Here is a 15,436-nt window from a genome sequence, read left to right as displayed (position 1 = left end):
TGTTGGGTTCGTTCCTGTGGCGCCCGACTGTAGTCAGGCCAATTTTGTCCCATTTGCTGTTGGGTTGGTTCTTGTGCCACCTCACTGTGGTCTGGCCATTTTGCTCCAGTCTGCTGTTGGGTTGGTTCTTGTGCCACCCGACTGTGGTCTGGCCATTTTGCTCCAGTCTGCTGCTGGGTTGGTTCCTGCATTACCCGGTTAAGAAAGGGCCATTTTTGTTTTTCTGGTTTCACGTATGCATTCTGTACAAATATATTAAATGGTTTTGCTGGGCCTGCATCATGGCCTATTTTGCTTTTTGAAGGATTCAAAGACTCAGCTGAAAGGGGAATGGTAAAGTTGAGTTGGATGCTGGACATGGGAATTTCATTAGTCTTTTTTCCATGTGGGTACTTTGTGGAATCTTTGTTTCCAGGATCAACAAGCTGAGAAGCTTCAAAACCGCTAACATGCTGAACAGTACTTGGCCTTTTTCTCGTTTCAGTGTTGTAATTTCCATAATTGTAATTTCCATAATCGTAACCTTCAGCAACAGAATCAGTAATTTTGTTTTGATTCTCAGGGTTAAGAAAAGGAATATCTAAGCTTATCTGAAAACTTTTAGGGCGAGCTATTGTATAGCCATCCTGTGGTGAAGAATAGCTTCTTTGGGGTGCAGAATAGCCTCTCTGTGGTGTAGTTTGGGGTAGGAACATTTGTGGTCGACGAGGTCTCATTTGCCTTTGCATCTGGGAATTACCCAGAGTCCTCATAAAATCTTGGGAATTTTGCCATGTTTTCATGTGTACAGTAGGCTGCAGGTTTGCATGTGGCTGCCTCAGAGTCTGGACATAGTGAAGAGGGCGACGGTTCCCATAGAGAGGTACCCGTTTGTGTCCTCCATCCTGCAAAGCTGTACGATATCCAGAATTGTCTGCAAGAACAAGTACTCAAGTCAGCTTTCAGTTCAGATGCAATACTGTATTCTGATCTTTAATTAGGTTGAATTGTGGTTACTGTATTTAACATTTTGAAAAACTGCAAATTAGAGCTGGGCGATACCTTAAAAAGATAATTTGTTTTTGCGATATAAATTGAGACCATCGGTAGAAAAACTATTGTTTTATACTTCGAAATCCTGCCTTTTCTCCCACGTGGCTCCCTCCTTGAATTCAAACCCAGGCCCTCAGCTGCGCTCCCCTCCTTCCTTTCTGCTAAAGCATTAATTAGCCCTCTCTGGTCCAGAGGACCAGATTGAACTTTTTTGGATTTTTCTACCTGGATAATTGAGCATGCATCAGGACATTAGCCCTCTTGTTAGCTGCCAAAAATGTGTCTTTAGCGATGTGATAAACTGCTGATTTATTAATGCCACCACATCTCTGTGCCTCTCAAAAAGGCACAGCATGGCTAATGAGTTCTGAAACATGGTTTGTTTCAGGGAAGGAGGCTGAGGTCTGTTGGACATGCAGTTTACATACGTTTACCAACGTGAAGGTGGCACAGCTGAATGGACTGCACTTAAAATGCCTTTCTATCTTATAAAGACACTCAAAGCTCTTTACAACACAATCTGTGCCCTCAATTTACCCATTCATACACTACTAGATTTCTATAAAGAATAATCAGTGCTTTAAATCATATTCATACACCGATGGGACACAGTCGGAGGCAATGAGGAGGTTCAGCGTCTTGCCCAGGAACACTTCAGCATGTGACTGCTGGTGGAATCAATTTAGGTAAAAGCAAGGAATTCATGCTGGAATATACAAATGCTAAGGTTTAAGTTTACATCTGTCACAATCAGGATTTTTATTTTTATTTACTTTTTTTAAAATTTTATACAAGACAACTACAGTAAACTTCAGCTGCCAGTTGGGGGAACTGGAACCTTTTTGGTGAGCCAAGACAAATGCTAGGATGGTTAAATTAAGATCAAATATTCAAAATAACCAATTCTTAATTTCTTGCCATTTTAAACAACTATTTTCTTGCCACCTTGCCATTGCAACCACTTACAAGTTATCTACAAAAAGTTTTATTGGAACAGGTTCCACATGGAAAATGTCTTTCAGCTGGACCAAACCATATTTCAATAGTTTGCAGTTTAAATGATCTTCTGATTAAGTACAAGCTCTACAAAATTTAATAATAATTAAAAAAAAGGTTACGTTTGTATGAACGAAGTTGTAAAATCAATGGACCTGCATCAGACTAGCTGCTAATTTGACTTTTCTTTGCTCATTGACAATTAAAAATGAATAAAATGGGGGAAAAAAAAAAAAAAAAAGTGTCATCTGGTCCAGTTTGAGAGGTTTCGTCCCCTCATTCGGAGGTCTTCCATCACTCCAACCAGATCTGTCCCATAGGTATTCATTGCTGTGTTTCAAGCAAACCTCTCATTGGAATCTCAGAAGTAGGTTTTTAAAAAAAAAACATGTAAACAGGGCACACCCATCCAAAAACAAAACAAACAAACAAACAAAAAAACACGTAACAAATGTTTTGATTCTATACATTTTTTTTGTTTGTCGTCATCATCCACCTGGATGATTGCACTCACAAACCTTTTTTCTGAACCACTTTGGCCTTGGTTCTCCTCAGATTGCTTCTGTGAGTAGAAAGTCCACAGTCTGGCCTAAGACATTTGATTTGTTATGCATGATGATTGGACGAGAGAGTGTCCGGTTTGAATTAGGTTTTTTTTTTTTTTTTTTTTATTTTTTTTTTTTTAAAAGCCTACTTTTGAGATTCCAACAGGAGGTTGGCTTGGAACAGTAATGAAGACCATCTATGGGACAGATCTGGCTGGCAGGCTGGGCCGCAGACCGGCAAAGTCCTCCGAATAAGGGACGACATGTTTCTCACTTAAAGAAACCAGTCCAGATGACATGATTTAACCTTTTTTGTTGTATCTACCTGGATGATTGAGCTTACACCCCTTTTATTTGCATAATACTTGATTACAAAACAAACTAGTTGGGGAAAATCCTTTAGTAAAAATGTAGATAAAGTACTACTGCAAACTAAAGTCAAACAAGGTTTAAGCTGCTGCAAAGCCTCATCTACAAGCAAGTCTGGCTGACAAAAAAAAAAAAAAAAAAAAAGTGAGCTGGAGATGGCATGTTAAGATTCACTAAACATTTTAAAAACCCACATTTCCCAGGGCTTTACAGGCCTTAATGCATAAACTTAACCTGAAATCCATCTTTGTGATTTTAGGACCACTGGGTTTATTTGAACCTTAAGATACTGTTAACTTGTAAGGTTAATACAACATGAAGGTCAGGCTTACCTTTCGGCCAAAAATAGGAGTGTGTTGCATCACTGAATATCCAAAAAAGCAACAATCTGTAAAACGATAAAAATAAATACAATGAATACAAAATCTCATCAAATTTTAACTACCAGTAAACAGATATTTCATCTTTATACACTCCGTCTTCAATGGTGCCAGTATATTTGCATTCAGACTTGGTACCTTAAAATCAGGAAGCCAGCAGCCATGACTGCTGCACTCAGCAAATGTCCTCTGAAACCTTCCGGCTACAAGTGCCGAGCTGCCCTGTCAGTTTTAGCCCTAAATAATCTAAAGCCTCTTCCAATCCACTCCCCAGTTATCACAATCAAGGATCAAGGTTGTGTGGAGGCTTTTCTGTGTCTTGTACTGCAGGGAGGTGTGCATAAGTGCCAAAAAAAAACCAACCCAAAAACCCAGCCCAAGTCCTGTCTCACTCAGGTGTGGCCACTTAATCTAATTGTCTTGTTGCCTTGGCACAGAACTGAACTATCCTCTGAAAAAACAAAGAAACGAACAAACAAAACAAAACAAAAAAAAAACTAATAAAAATGTAAAATAGTGATTCTAACTTGAGCAACTGATTTTCCCATTGAAGAGCTGAATGTTACTTTTCCTGGCTTGCCATGTGTGTACTTCATTATATGAACTCTTTTTGCTGTTATTTTGAGACTTTTTGCACTCATTCTAAACAAAAAAACTAATTTTATTTGAATCCTTTTTATACACAACTTGTATTTATGTTTTAAAATGTACTGCATATTTTTACAGCTCACTTGTTTTTTTTCAATAATGATCATACTAAGATCAGAACAAAGCAACTCTTTCCAAAGCTTTATGTGTTAGCAGATCCTCTTAAAAATACAGAAATACAGAGAATACAGTGAAATGAATGATTTATTGAAACATATTTTTTTATGCTAGAATTAAACAGTTGATGCAAAAGATTCTGTATTGGATTCAACGTCAAAAAGTGTTCACTGATGGGATTTTAAATGAGACTTGCAGCAGTAGTTTATCCTCACATGCTACTCAGCTTACACTGTACCAAACCTTGATTTAGCTCCCTGCAGGTGGTGGACATACATGGAGGAGCCATCCTGAAAAAATTTCAAGCTGAGCCTGACCATGTCCAAAATATCAAAGTTGGCCACCTGGTGCTCATCAGCGAGCCTCCCCAGGCTTGGCTCCAGATTTGAGTTCCAGTTTTCATGTTCCATTCCTGTTCCAGATGAGATAACCAGTTCAAAACTATGTTGTTCTACTGACATCTTCAAATAGATTTTTGCCTGACCTCTCCCCTGAGACCAATCTTCCACTGGCCCTACTGGGATCTGATTCAGATGTAAATGTCTGAAGTGTCAGGTTCATAAGATACACGACCCCCTCCATAACAGTAATGTGATAGTTACATAGAGGGGTCCTTCCAGGTGGAAACTTCAGGGAAGACATAAACCCTGCTGGAACCAGCTTGGGAAAGTTTCAGGATTCATCTGATGAAGCTGGAGAGTGGGATGTCTTGACTTTTCTCTCAGCACTGCTGCCTTCAGTACCCAGAAATTGGTTAGGTGTTTAAAATTAACGAATGGACGGATTCATTTAAAAATATATATATTTTGAACCTTTGTCAGTGTAAAATGAGCCAGTTTGTAATGCTATGTTCCATAAATATTTTAAGTTTTCTACTTGATCCCTGTATGAATAAACCAAAACTTTATTCTCAGAGTTACTGCATTTTCTCCTTTAGGGCTTGAAAATAAGAATGGAAATTATTCAGTTGATTTTTCATTACTTGACTCAGTCTTTTTAATGTCCAAGACTTAGAGGGGAAAAAAATGTTTATCAGCTTAATGAAAAACTTTCAAAGCAACTGAGAAAACTTTAAAACAATCATTATTTGGAAAACCATTAGGTATTGGTTGGATGTAAAAGGGGAAAAAGACAAATTTTGGAAGGATCTGGGTGAAGTGATAGAGAGTATTACCAGAGGAGAGAGTGGTGATCAGAGCAGACCTGAATGGACATGTTGGTGAAGGAAACAGAGGGGCTGAGGAAGTGAAGGGTAGGTTTGGTATCAAGGAAAGAAACCAGGAGATGGTGGTAGATTTTGCCAAAAGAATGGAAATAGCTGTAACACGTCCAAAAGAGGGAGGGCCATAGAGTGACCCATAAGAGTGGAGGCAGGAGTATGCAGGTAGACTACATTCTGTGCAGAAGAGGAAACCTGAGGACGATTGGGGACTGTAAGGTTGTGGCCAGAGAGCATCGGATGATTGTGTGTAGAATGACTGTTATGAAGAAAAGAAGAAGAATAAAATCAGAGAAGAAGATCAAATTTGGTGGAAGCTGAAGAAGGAAGAATGTTGTGACAAATTCAGAGAGGAGCTGTTAAAGGCTCTGGTTGGTAAGAAAGAGCTTCCAGATGACTGGGCTACTACAGCAACAGTAATTAGAGAGACAGGTAGGAAGGTACTTGGTGTGTCATCTGGACAGAGAATGGATGATAAGGAAACCTGGTGGTGGAATAGTGAAGTGCAGGAAGCTATTCAAAGAAAGAGGTTAGCCAAGAAGAAATGACGGTGAGAGGACAGAATAGGGAAAACTGGAATATAAGGAGATGCAATGTAGAGCAAAGAGGGAGGTGGCAAAGGCAAAGCAGAAGGTGTATTATGAGCTGTATGGGAGGTTGGACACTAAAGAGGGTGAGAAGGACTTGTACCGATTGGTGAGACAGAGGGATCAGGCTGGAAATGATGTGCAACAGGTTAGGCTTGTTAAATATAGGCATGGTAATGTTCTAACAAGTGCGGAGAGCATGACGGGAAGATGGAAGAAGTATTTTGAGGAGCTAATTAATTAAAAGAATGAAAGAAAATGAAAGTAGAGGTCATTTAAGGTGTGGACCAGGAAGCAGAAAAGACCGGTGAGGTTGAAATTCAGAAATCTATGAAAATAATGAAGAAGGGGAAGATAGTAGGACCTGATGACATACCAGTGGACATTTGGAAATGTCTTGGAGAGATGGCAGTGAGGTTGTTGACTCCAATATTCAATGGCATATTTTAGGGTGAGAAAATATCTGAGGAATGCAGAAGAAGTGTGCTGGTGCTCATTTTTAAGAACAAGGGTGATGTACAGAGTTGTAGCAGCTACAAGGGAATGAAGTTGATGAGTCACAGAATGAAGATCTGAGAGAGAGTTGTGGAAGCTAGACTTAGACGAGAGGTGCCAAGAAAGAGCACCACAGACACCATCTTTGCTTTGAGGATGCTGATGGAAAAGTACAGAGAGGGTCAGAAAGAACTCCATTGTGTCTTTGTGGATTTAGAAAAAAGCATATGACAGAGTGCCGAGGGAGGAGGTGTGGTATTGCATGAGGAAATCTGGAGTGGCAGAGAAGTATGTTAGACTGGTACAGGACATGTATGAGGATAGCAGGATATGACTGGATTACATCAAGGATCTGCTCTGAGCCCCTTCTAGTTTGCTCTGGTGATGGACCGACTAACAAATGAGGTCAGGCAGGAACCCCCTTGAGCTATAATGTTTGCAGATAATCTGATCTGTGGTGAGAATAGGAAACGGGTGGAAGAGAACTTGGAGAGATCGAGGTATGCACTTGAAAGAAGAGGAATGAAAGTCAACCGTAGTAAGACAGAGTACATGAGAGAGCATCCTGTGCTCCAGCATCAACATGTGGCATGGAGGCTGTACAGCTGCAGAAAGAAAAGCTTTGCAGAGAGTGGTGAAAGCTGCACAGAAGACTGTTGGAGTCAGCCTCCCCAACGTCACAGACATTTACACCTCTAGATGCAGGAAGAGAGTCACCTGCATCATGAAGGACCCCACTCACCCAGCACACACACTTTTTGCCCCGCTTCCCTCAGGCAGAAGGTTGAGGAGCATTACGTGAAGAATCACTAGACTGAGGAACAGCTTCTACCTGGAGACTGTTAGACTCATGAATATCTAACCAGAATATTCATTGTGGGCAGCACGTTGGCGCAACTGGTAGAGCTGCTGCCTCTCAGCGAGCAGGTCCTTGGTTCAAACCCCAGTCCAGGGGCCTTTCTGGGTGGAGTTTGCATGTTCTCTCCGTGCATGCGTGGGTTTTCTCCGGGTCCTCCGGTTTCCTCCCACAGACCAAAAACATGCATGTTAGGCTGATTGGCAACTATAAATTGTCCCTAGGTGTGAATGAGAGAGTGAATGGTTGTTTGTCTCGTTTGTCTCTATGTGGCCCTGTGATGGACTTGCGACCCGTCCAGGGTGTACCCCGCCCCTCGCACAGTGATTGCTGGACATGGGCACCAGCGACCCCCGTGACCTAAAATGGAGTAAGCGGGTAAAGATAATGGATGGATGGATGGATGGATGGATGAATATTCATTGTGAAAAATCACATCATGTTGCTGCTGATCTGTTTCATGTTGCTGTGTTCATGCGTGCTCATCTACTCACAGAGACTCATGTTTGCGCTGCTGTTCGATATGTTTTTATGTTATTAGTGCTTAGTGTATTATTTAGTTGAAGTTTTTCTTAGTTCTTATCTTAGATCTTATTACGGTTTTTCTTTTACATTTTATTGTTGGATGTAACTGGAACCTTGTGTACATAATTTCATTCCACCACATGTACCACATGACAAATAAATCACTCTGACTGACTTTGGTGTGTGTAAATGAGAGGGAGGCTGGTGGAACAGTGAGGCTACAAGGAGCAGAGGTCACAAAGGTGCAGGACTTCAAGTACTTGGGGTCCACTGTCCAGGAAAATGGGGGGTGTGGTGAAGAGGTTAAAAAGAGAGTCCAGGCAGGATGGAGTGGATGGAGAAAAGTTTCAGGAGTGATTTGCGATAAAAGTGTGGAAGCAAAGGTCAAAGGAAAAGTTTGCAAGACAGTTGTAAGACCAGTTATGTTGTATAGTTTGACTCGCTGTGGTGACCCCTGAAGATGGGAAAGCTGAAAGAAGAGGAAGATTATAATGGGTAATGTATAATGAACTTTGATTATGACTCACTCCTCTTGGGTTTTTGCATTGTACATTTTATCCATTTCAATTTAAAACAGAAAATCATTATTAAATTAGTCCAAAAAAGTTCAATCTGGTCCTCTGGACATTAAAAAAAAAAAAAAAAAACAGAGCAAAAAAAAATGTAGATACGTTTCGTCTTTCATCCAAAAGACTTCCTCAGTCTGTCTTTCGGAAGGAAGACGAAACGTATCTACATTTTTTTTGCTTTGTTTTGTTTTTTTGAATGTCCAGGACCAGATTGAACTTTTGTTTTTTTTCTACCTGGATTATTGAACATGCATCAGAATACTATTAAAATAGGCAGTGGGAATAATTATACATTATACAAGAATGCATTATTTTGCATTTTATATCCAACATTTTATCACAGCTGTCTGATTTGAATTTTAGTCTATTTTCTTTATGTAAACAGTGGCCTGTGGTTAATTTAAATATACTTCATTAACAGATTTGTTCTAATGTGCTTCCTGACAACTGAATCTGAGTATTTTTATGGAGAAATACATGAGAAATGGTTTTAAAGGTTTGCTCCAACACTGGTCATGGTTTTGATTCAGTGTAAAGTCATGCTGTCAACATCTGTCAGACACAAGATTAAAATATCAGTTATGCTGCAGTCCAATAGGCTGGATGTTACACTCACGAAGGTGAACCAGTGATGCATCCGACTGCTCAGCAGCCTTGGTCATATTTTCTGTCGTTGATCATACTTGAATGATTAATCTTAAAATAAACTTTCACTTTTTGTCAGTTGATTTACACCCTAGGGATTGATGGAGGTGGCAGGTAATTAAGTTTTTAAGGATTGATTTTGTAAAGTTGGCTGCAGAGAAATAGTACATGTGGTTCATTAAAAATAGACAAGATTTAACACTTTGTGTAATTTAGCTCAAATCACTTTTGAAGACACTGAAATGGTGTGAAGGCCTTTTTAAAAAAAAAAAAAAAAAAAAAAAAAAAAAAAAAAAAAACACACACACACACACATTCGATATCCTTTTAGAACTGGAAAATGGGATGCCTAACCCCAAAACCGACAACCACGTTGTATTTAATTAGAATTTCTGAATTGGTAATACAAATACAAACGAAAGCAGCATTTACTTAAAGTTAATTTTTTTTTATTTAAATCCACTTGTACAATTTTAACAAACCAAAAATGGTCCAATCTCAACTAACAAAGCCAGGTGCCAATAATTTAGACTGTTTACTAAAGTAAAAAACAAACAAACAAACAAACAAAAAAAAACATTAAAGCAAAAGTTTTAAGCTGAAAGCCTAGATGAAGTTAAGCAGGGCCTGAAGAGCCATGGGCACAACGCCCTCAGTCTGGGTCGATTGTTCTGAATAGGAGGTGAACACCTCACTTGTGGAAAGACACCGCTGCCTTCATGGGGTCTTTGCTGTGGAGCTTTGGCCTGTTTTGAGGGATCTCCATGACCAGAATCAGGATTTACAATAGACACTTTAATATGTGGGAGCTGTTTGGCAATCTCTTCTGCCCAGCGGGTCAACACTGAAGGCTCTTTGGTCCCTGTGGAGAAAATCTGACGAAAGCTGGGCAGCTGTGGCTGAAGTTGCTGTGGTGCTTGTTGCAGAGTTTGTCTCTCAGGTTGCTGAGCTGGTTGCTGAAAGCCAGAATTTACTGGACCCCAATTAGCCGAGGCCAAGGGGTAGTCTGACTTAGCCATTTGTAGATTGTGTGCTGGATCATAGGAGGGATGGGGTCCTTGACTATAATGCATGTTGGGCCTCTCTTGTCCAAACTCAGGTGAACTCTTCTGGGCCAGCTCTGACTGACTGAAAGGGTGGACCAAATTTTCTGGTCTATGTAAACTGGGCTTCCGGTCTCGATGGACTGGTACTGGAGCAGAAAATCTTAAGTTGATACCTGGGGTGCGTTTTCTTTTAAGAATGTCCCTGGGCAAACCTTTATGCTCAGACCAGAAAGGACCACCAGCCCCTTCTTGGTATAAAACTGGGCTCCCCCAGTCACCCTCTTTGACATCCCGGAGCATGTCTGATCCTCTCTTTGTCAAAACGAGCCCTTTGATAAATTGTTGAAGAGGTATGTTCACATTAAATTCTACTTTTTTAGCCTCCACAGCAGGGTTTTGTGAAGATACCCCATCTGGATATTTCACAAGAACTTGAGGTGTCCTTTTGTAGGGGCTCTGGATTTGTTGGTGCAAACTTGGTTGGTGGACGACTTCTGGGTGATCACGGTTCTTTGTTAAATCCTCAAGCAGCTTCATCCAGGGATTGTTCTGTTCATAAGGTTGCCTCATATGCTGAATGGGCTGTTGATGCACACTGAGAAAATAGTCATAAGGGTTTCCGACAATTTGCCATTCTTGAGGTTGTGCCACATGTTGTGCTGTGAAAAACAATTACAAAAGATAGTGATCACTCAAGAACAATAATTTGTATACTTTTTTTTTTATAGGCTGCATTTACACCTGACAAAAAAAAAAAAAAAAAAAAAGTTCCCATTTAGTCAAATGAGGCTTACCTGTGGCAAAAAAGCCATTTTCAACTTCACTCAACAAGCAAACCAGCAGTAGTCTGAAGGAATTACAAGTACAGATGCATAGTTAAGTATAAACAGCACTTATACTTTAAATAGAAATATGTAAAAATATATTTCACAATAAACTACCTTGTAACGAGGAACCCAGCAGGCATGGCTGCTGCAGCTGCACCTCTCAAACAGCCCAGCTACTGGTGCTGATCTGACCTGTAGATTTATAACTTTATGCGTCAACAGACACAATTCACCTATATGTGAGTTCACATTACTCACATTATGCACTTGTATTTATGCTGTTTTTTTTCCCCACTTACCTCTCAGGTGCAATCAATCAGGCACTGCGAAGAGACAGATCCAAACCTGACAAACTCTGCCTCACCAGGTGTGATCACTTGGTATGATTAAGCTGACAGAGATCCATCCCAAAGAGAGTAGTGATCAGTCAAGATACGTATAGGTCTAACTCCAAAAACAGATTGTTACAAATAAAAAATATACAAAAAATGCACTGTATCACACTCCTCCGGTCAGACGTTCATGTTGTTCAGGTGGTGTGTAAAGCATTTCTCTCCACAGTTTATATAGAAAGAGAAAGCCTGTTGTACGTCACTTGATACCATACCATACCATACCAATTTATTTATATAGCACTTAAAACAGCAACAAGGCCAACCAAAGTGCTGTACAAAAGAAACAAACATGCACAGCAGACAGGAAAACATAAAATAGAAATATTGATGGATATAAATAAATTGATGGATATTAAAAATGTAAAAAATGGTTTTCTTTATGTTATAAAAGACAACGCAGTTGAGAAGAGGCTGAAATGATCTAAAGAGCTGAAAAATGTCCTTCCTTTCTTCTTTCCTGGAAGACTTTGCCATGTCAAAACATTTTCACCAATTAGGTCATAGATGAGATGGGGCAGAGGCAGGGCAGCTGACTCGGGACCCAAAAGTTCCAGGTTCAATCCCCAGTCATTGCACATCTCGTGGTGTCTCTGAGCAGGACACCCTATCCCCAGGTGCCTTCAATAGCTGCCCACTGCACCACCTGAGTGTATCCCAGGTGCGATGGGTTAAATACAAAGCCAATGTCACCATTGTATGGGAACATACAATGATGACAACATATAACACATTATTAAAATATATGTATATTCGTCTGTAACCTTAACAATATGTCTCATGAATCACTGGACAAATTTAATGAAAATAGCAGATGGTAATTCTGCTTTATACAATGTTATTCCCAAAGATGGCTCACTAAGTACATACAATAATGCTCAGTCAGGTCATCTGGACAGTTTCTTTTTGTAGAGATGTTTCACCCTCTATCCAGAGGGCTTCATCAGTCTGAGGAGTCCCAAGTAAACTGTTTCCCCACTAAACAGGACACTCCTTAAGTGGACCATCCAGTTTGCTGGAGATAGGATGGTTTCTGGGGGCTGTCCTGTCTCCCGTCGACTCCTCCCAGTCAGACAGCCACAGCCAAAGTGGTTCAAGACATCAAAGTTCATACTCCATCATCCAGGCACCAAATCCAGTAATGCTCAGTCAGGTCATCTGGACAGTTTCTGAGGCTGCCTGGGTGATTGAGCATGAGCTTTGATTTCACTAACTGCACAAACCAGGTTCTTCTGATCCAAAACCACTGTGGAAATGCGAGTCTTGAGTGTGATTTTTAAACGTTTTACATTTCAAAACAGATACAAATGCAGAAAGTGAAGATTTTGAAATCACAGACAGCCACCCAGCAGCTGTCGCAGCTGTTGACCATGTTTTAAGATGTTCATGAGCTTTTTTCCACACCAACAGGCCATACGGTGCAGCACTCACACCAAGGTGGCACAAGAAAGATTGATCGCCAGCCTTGGTCGTGATTTCTGCCGTGGTGAGCTGAGCGCCCTCCCCTCTGACCAAATGATGATGGATCTCTTGTAGGTTTTCACTTGTTTGTTTTTTGTCTTTTTTATTTGTCAGTTGATTTACACCAGCGAGGCGGTGGCAGCAGTGGCAGTTAACTTCTTGCTTGATGAATGAGACTGATTTTGCTAAGCACAGCATTGTGTCTTTGGCTGCATCATCAGCTTCTGAAAAGATGCTGGCCGGTCGAACCTAAAGCAAAATCACACCTGATTACAAACGTGACAGAGACACAGTTGGCTGTCTGCGTTTACAGCATCATGGAATTTATCACACTTGCAGCACAAGTAGAAAATAATTTTAGACTTAAAGGTATAACAGGGTTATTTTTTAAATTATGTTCGGTGATGTAGTTATCCAGAGTTAGTACTTCTTTTACACGTTATTATATTTCTGTATGACATCACTCATGGGGGGTCCCATAAGCATGTCTGGCCAGCTGCTACTAATGCCTGATTCTCAAACAAATATACCAAAGCATTCACAATTACCTTTACAATTAAATATTAATATAGGAAAATAATACTGCATGCATAAGAATGCTGATCAATATATTCCTTTCACACAAGCATTGCCATGCAAAGTGTAACCATTTATTACATAATGTAGCTTTCACTCTGGTATGTCATTTCTGAGTGTTTCATAGGCCTCATACATGATAAAAAACCTGGCACTTGTTTGGCTTGCAATTTCCAAGTCTGGATGAAAACGTTTGCTCTTATCTCTAAACTGCTTGCTTTAAGAATGATGTCACTGCTGATAAAATATGAACTATAGCCACTGGATTTAATACATAAAAAAATGACCAAACTATACCTTTAAAAGAAAGCAGTCAAGTTGTGGATGAATGCACCTTTTTACCAAAATAAAAATTATACTCTGAAATAGAGCTTTAACTTATTTTATCTTTTAAACTGTAAATGTTGATATTGAATTTGTTTTCTTGGATCTGTTTCAGGTGAGGGGTGGCACAAAGACTCAGTTGGTATAGCTGTTGCCTCTCAGCGAGAAGGTTGTCGGATCAAATCCCAGCCTTTCTGGGTGAAGTTTGCATGTTCTTTCCTTGCATGCGTGGGTTTTCTCTGGGTACTCTACTTTCTTCACAGACCAAAAACATCCATGTTAGGCTGGTAACTATATTGTCCTTGTATGCGAGTGGTTGTGTCCCTGTGATGGACTTGTGATCTGTCTAAGGAGTTCCCTGCTTCATGAAAAGGCTCAGTGACCTCCACGACCCAAAAAGGAAGCAGCAGGTAAAAATATAATGGATGTTTCAGGTGCAATTATCCACTCCTGAGCTGCTGCAGAAACCATCCATCTATTATCTTTTACCCGCTTATTCCATTTTGGGTCACGAGGGTCGCTGGTGCCCATGTCCAGCAATCAATATGCAAGGGGCGGGGTACACGCTGGATGGGTCGCAAGTCCATCACAGGGACACAGAGACAACCATTCACTTTCTCACACCTAGGGACAGTTTAGAGTTACCAATCAGCCGAACATGCATGTTTCTGGACTGTGGGAGAAAACCCACGCATGCACAGAGAGAACATACAAACTCCACCCAGAAAGGCCCCTGGATCGGGGTTTGAACCAAGGACCTTGCTCGCTGAGAGGCAGCAGCTCTACTAGTTGTGCCACCGTGCTGCAGAAACCAATTTAGCTTCCATCTTACACTTTGTGCTTTCACTTTTCTTTTAATCAAAGAAAAACAAAAAAACCCTTTTTAGCACTTCAGCTGAAGAAAATTAATGCTGAAAAAGTAGTTTAATGAAGCTGTTAAAAGAATCATTTTTATAATGTGCGATATAAGGGTTGTAGCTTAATATTCCCTCTATTGCTACTCATGCTTCAGTTTTTAATCTTTCATAAAAAGGAGTTTCTTTGGAGGGAAAATTGAAAATTTGTACCTATGCATAAGAAACCACAGCATTTATATATCCCAGCTGATTGAGGCAGAGGAGCACTGAAACCAGCAGGAGGCACCAAACACTTAGAAAAATGTACATCCCACGCCACTGAAATAGTTTCATTAAATTTTAAAGTGTTAAAAAAAATAAAATGAATAAATAAAAAAGGCAAAACAGTAGCAAACGTATTTGCCAATGTATTAACGTTACATTGATCTGAGGGTTTCTAATAAGGCTGAAGTGATCCAGAACATTAAAGTTTGACAGAATGTTTAGAAAATCTCTTTATTCTTGAAACAAGATGACAATCTTGCCGTTCACATGGCAGTCCTGAATTCAACTCCTACAGAGGCTTCAGGCTGGTTTTCAGTTGGATCTTAGGACCAGGTTTGTTGGGCGTCAGGTGGAAACATTTTAGCCTTCATTCACTTGAATTTCCTTTAGACGTCACCCTTTTTTACGCTTTGATTTTATCGTGTCCTTTGGATCCCAGATTCTTTTTGTCTGTTTGGTGAATGGACAGTTCATCAGGTTTCATCTGCCTCCCTTTGTTTACACGGTGCCCAAACATATTGTGCATAACCCGAGACATATCAAGTTTTGCAGAGTATGGCCGTCGATGCTTGTGGGGTTGTGGACAGGGACCATGCAGGGGGCAGCGGCGAGGTGGATGGTGGGGACCCAGACCAGGGAGTTTGGGTTGATATGGATAGTGGGTCCCTTGATGTACATGGTGAGGTCCCGGACCATGGCGCTTTGG

The 15,436-nt window shown here is 40.4% G+C and overlaps 2 protein-coding genes and 1 long non-coding RNA gene across 3 annotated transcripts in view; all 3 read right to left on the bottom strand.

Moving 5' to 3' along the window:
* Positions 1–886: 886 nt before the first annotated feature.
* On the bottom strand, positions 887–3,654 carry LOC119415505. Its single transcript, XR_005187059.1, has 3 exons — positions 3,461–3,654; positions 3,275–3,330; positions 887–913 (listed from the first exon to the last, which is right to left on the bottom strand). It is a non-coding gene; the product is annotated as an uncharacterized LOC119415505 (long non-coding RNA).
* A 5,761-nt stretch (positions 3,655–9,415) lies between these two features.
* LOC119415504 lies at positions 9,416–11,099 on the bottom strand. The gene is made up of 3 exons (XM_037682650.1): positions 10,971–11,099; positions 10,824–10,876; positions 9,416–10,688 (listed from the first exon to the last, which is right to left on the bottom strand). Exons 1-3 carry the CDS (start codon positions 10,994–10,996, stop codon positions 9,577–9,579), a joined length of 1,191 nt encoding a protein of 396 aa, XP_037538578.1. The 5' UTR covers positions 10,997–11,099; the 3' UTR covers positions 9,416–9,576.
* Positions 11,100–14,902: 3,803 nt separating this feature from the next.
* The window catches only part of LOC119415503 (protein pygopus-like), a 1,433-nt gene continuing 899 nt past the window's right edge, over positions 14,903–15,436 (bottom strand). Inside the window, exon 4 of the mRNA XM_037682649.1 lies at positions 14,903–15,402. Within this exon, the coding sequence (XP_037538577.1) occupies positions 15,134–15,402 (269 nt within the window). The 3' untranslated portion in view covers positions 14,903–15,133. The remainder of the gene's footprint in view (positions 15,403–15,436) is intronic.

This window comes from Nematolebias whitei, chromosome 10 (genome assembly GCF_014905685.2).
Source record: "Nematolebias whitei isolate Nwh7 chromosome 10, NemWhi1, whole genome shotgun sequence".
Classification (NCBI taxonomy): domain Eukaryota; kingdom Metazoa; phylum Chordata; class Actinopteri; order Cyprinodontiformes; family Rivulidae; genus Nematolebias; species Nematolebias whitei.
Note: the sequence above shows the minus strand (reverse complement) of the source record. Positions and strands in the feature narration are given on the sequence as shown.

What these genes read in the sequence shown, in the direction of transcription:
- LOC119415504 (XM_037682650.1), bottom strand. Translation starts at nt 10,996, where the DNA reads ATGCCTGCTGGGTTCCTCGTTACAAG. An exon ending in GCTGGGTTCCTCGTTACAAG is followed by an intron (nt 10,877 to 10,970) that starts GTAGTTTATTGT and finishes TAATTCCTTCAG; the next exon opens with ACTACTGCTGGTTTGCTTGT. An exon ending in AAATGGCTTTTTTGCCACAG is followed by an intron (nt 10,689 to 10,823) that starts GTAAGCCTCATT and finishes TGTTTTTCACAG; the next exon opens with CACAACATGTGGCACAACCT.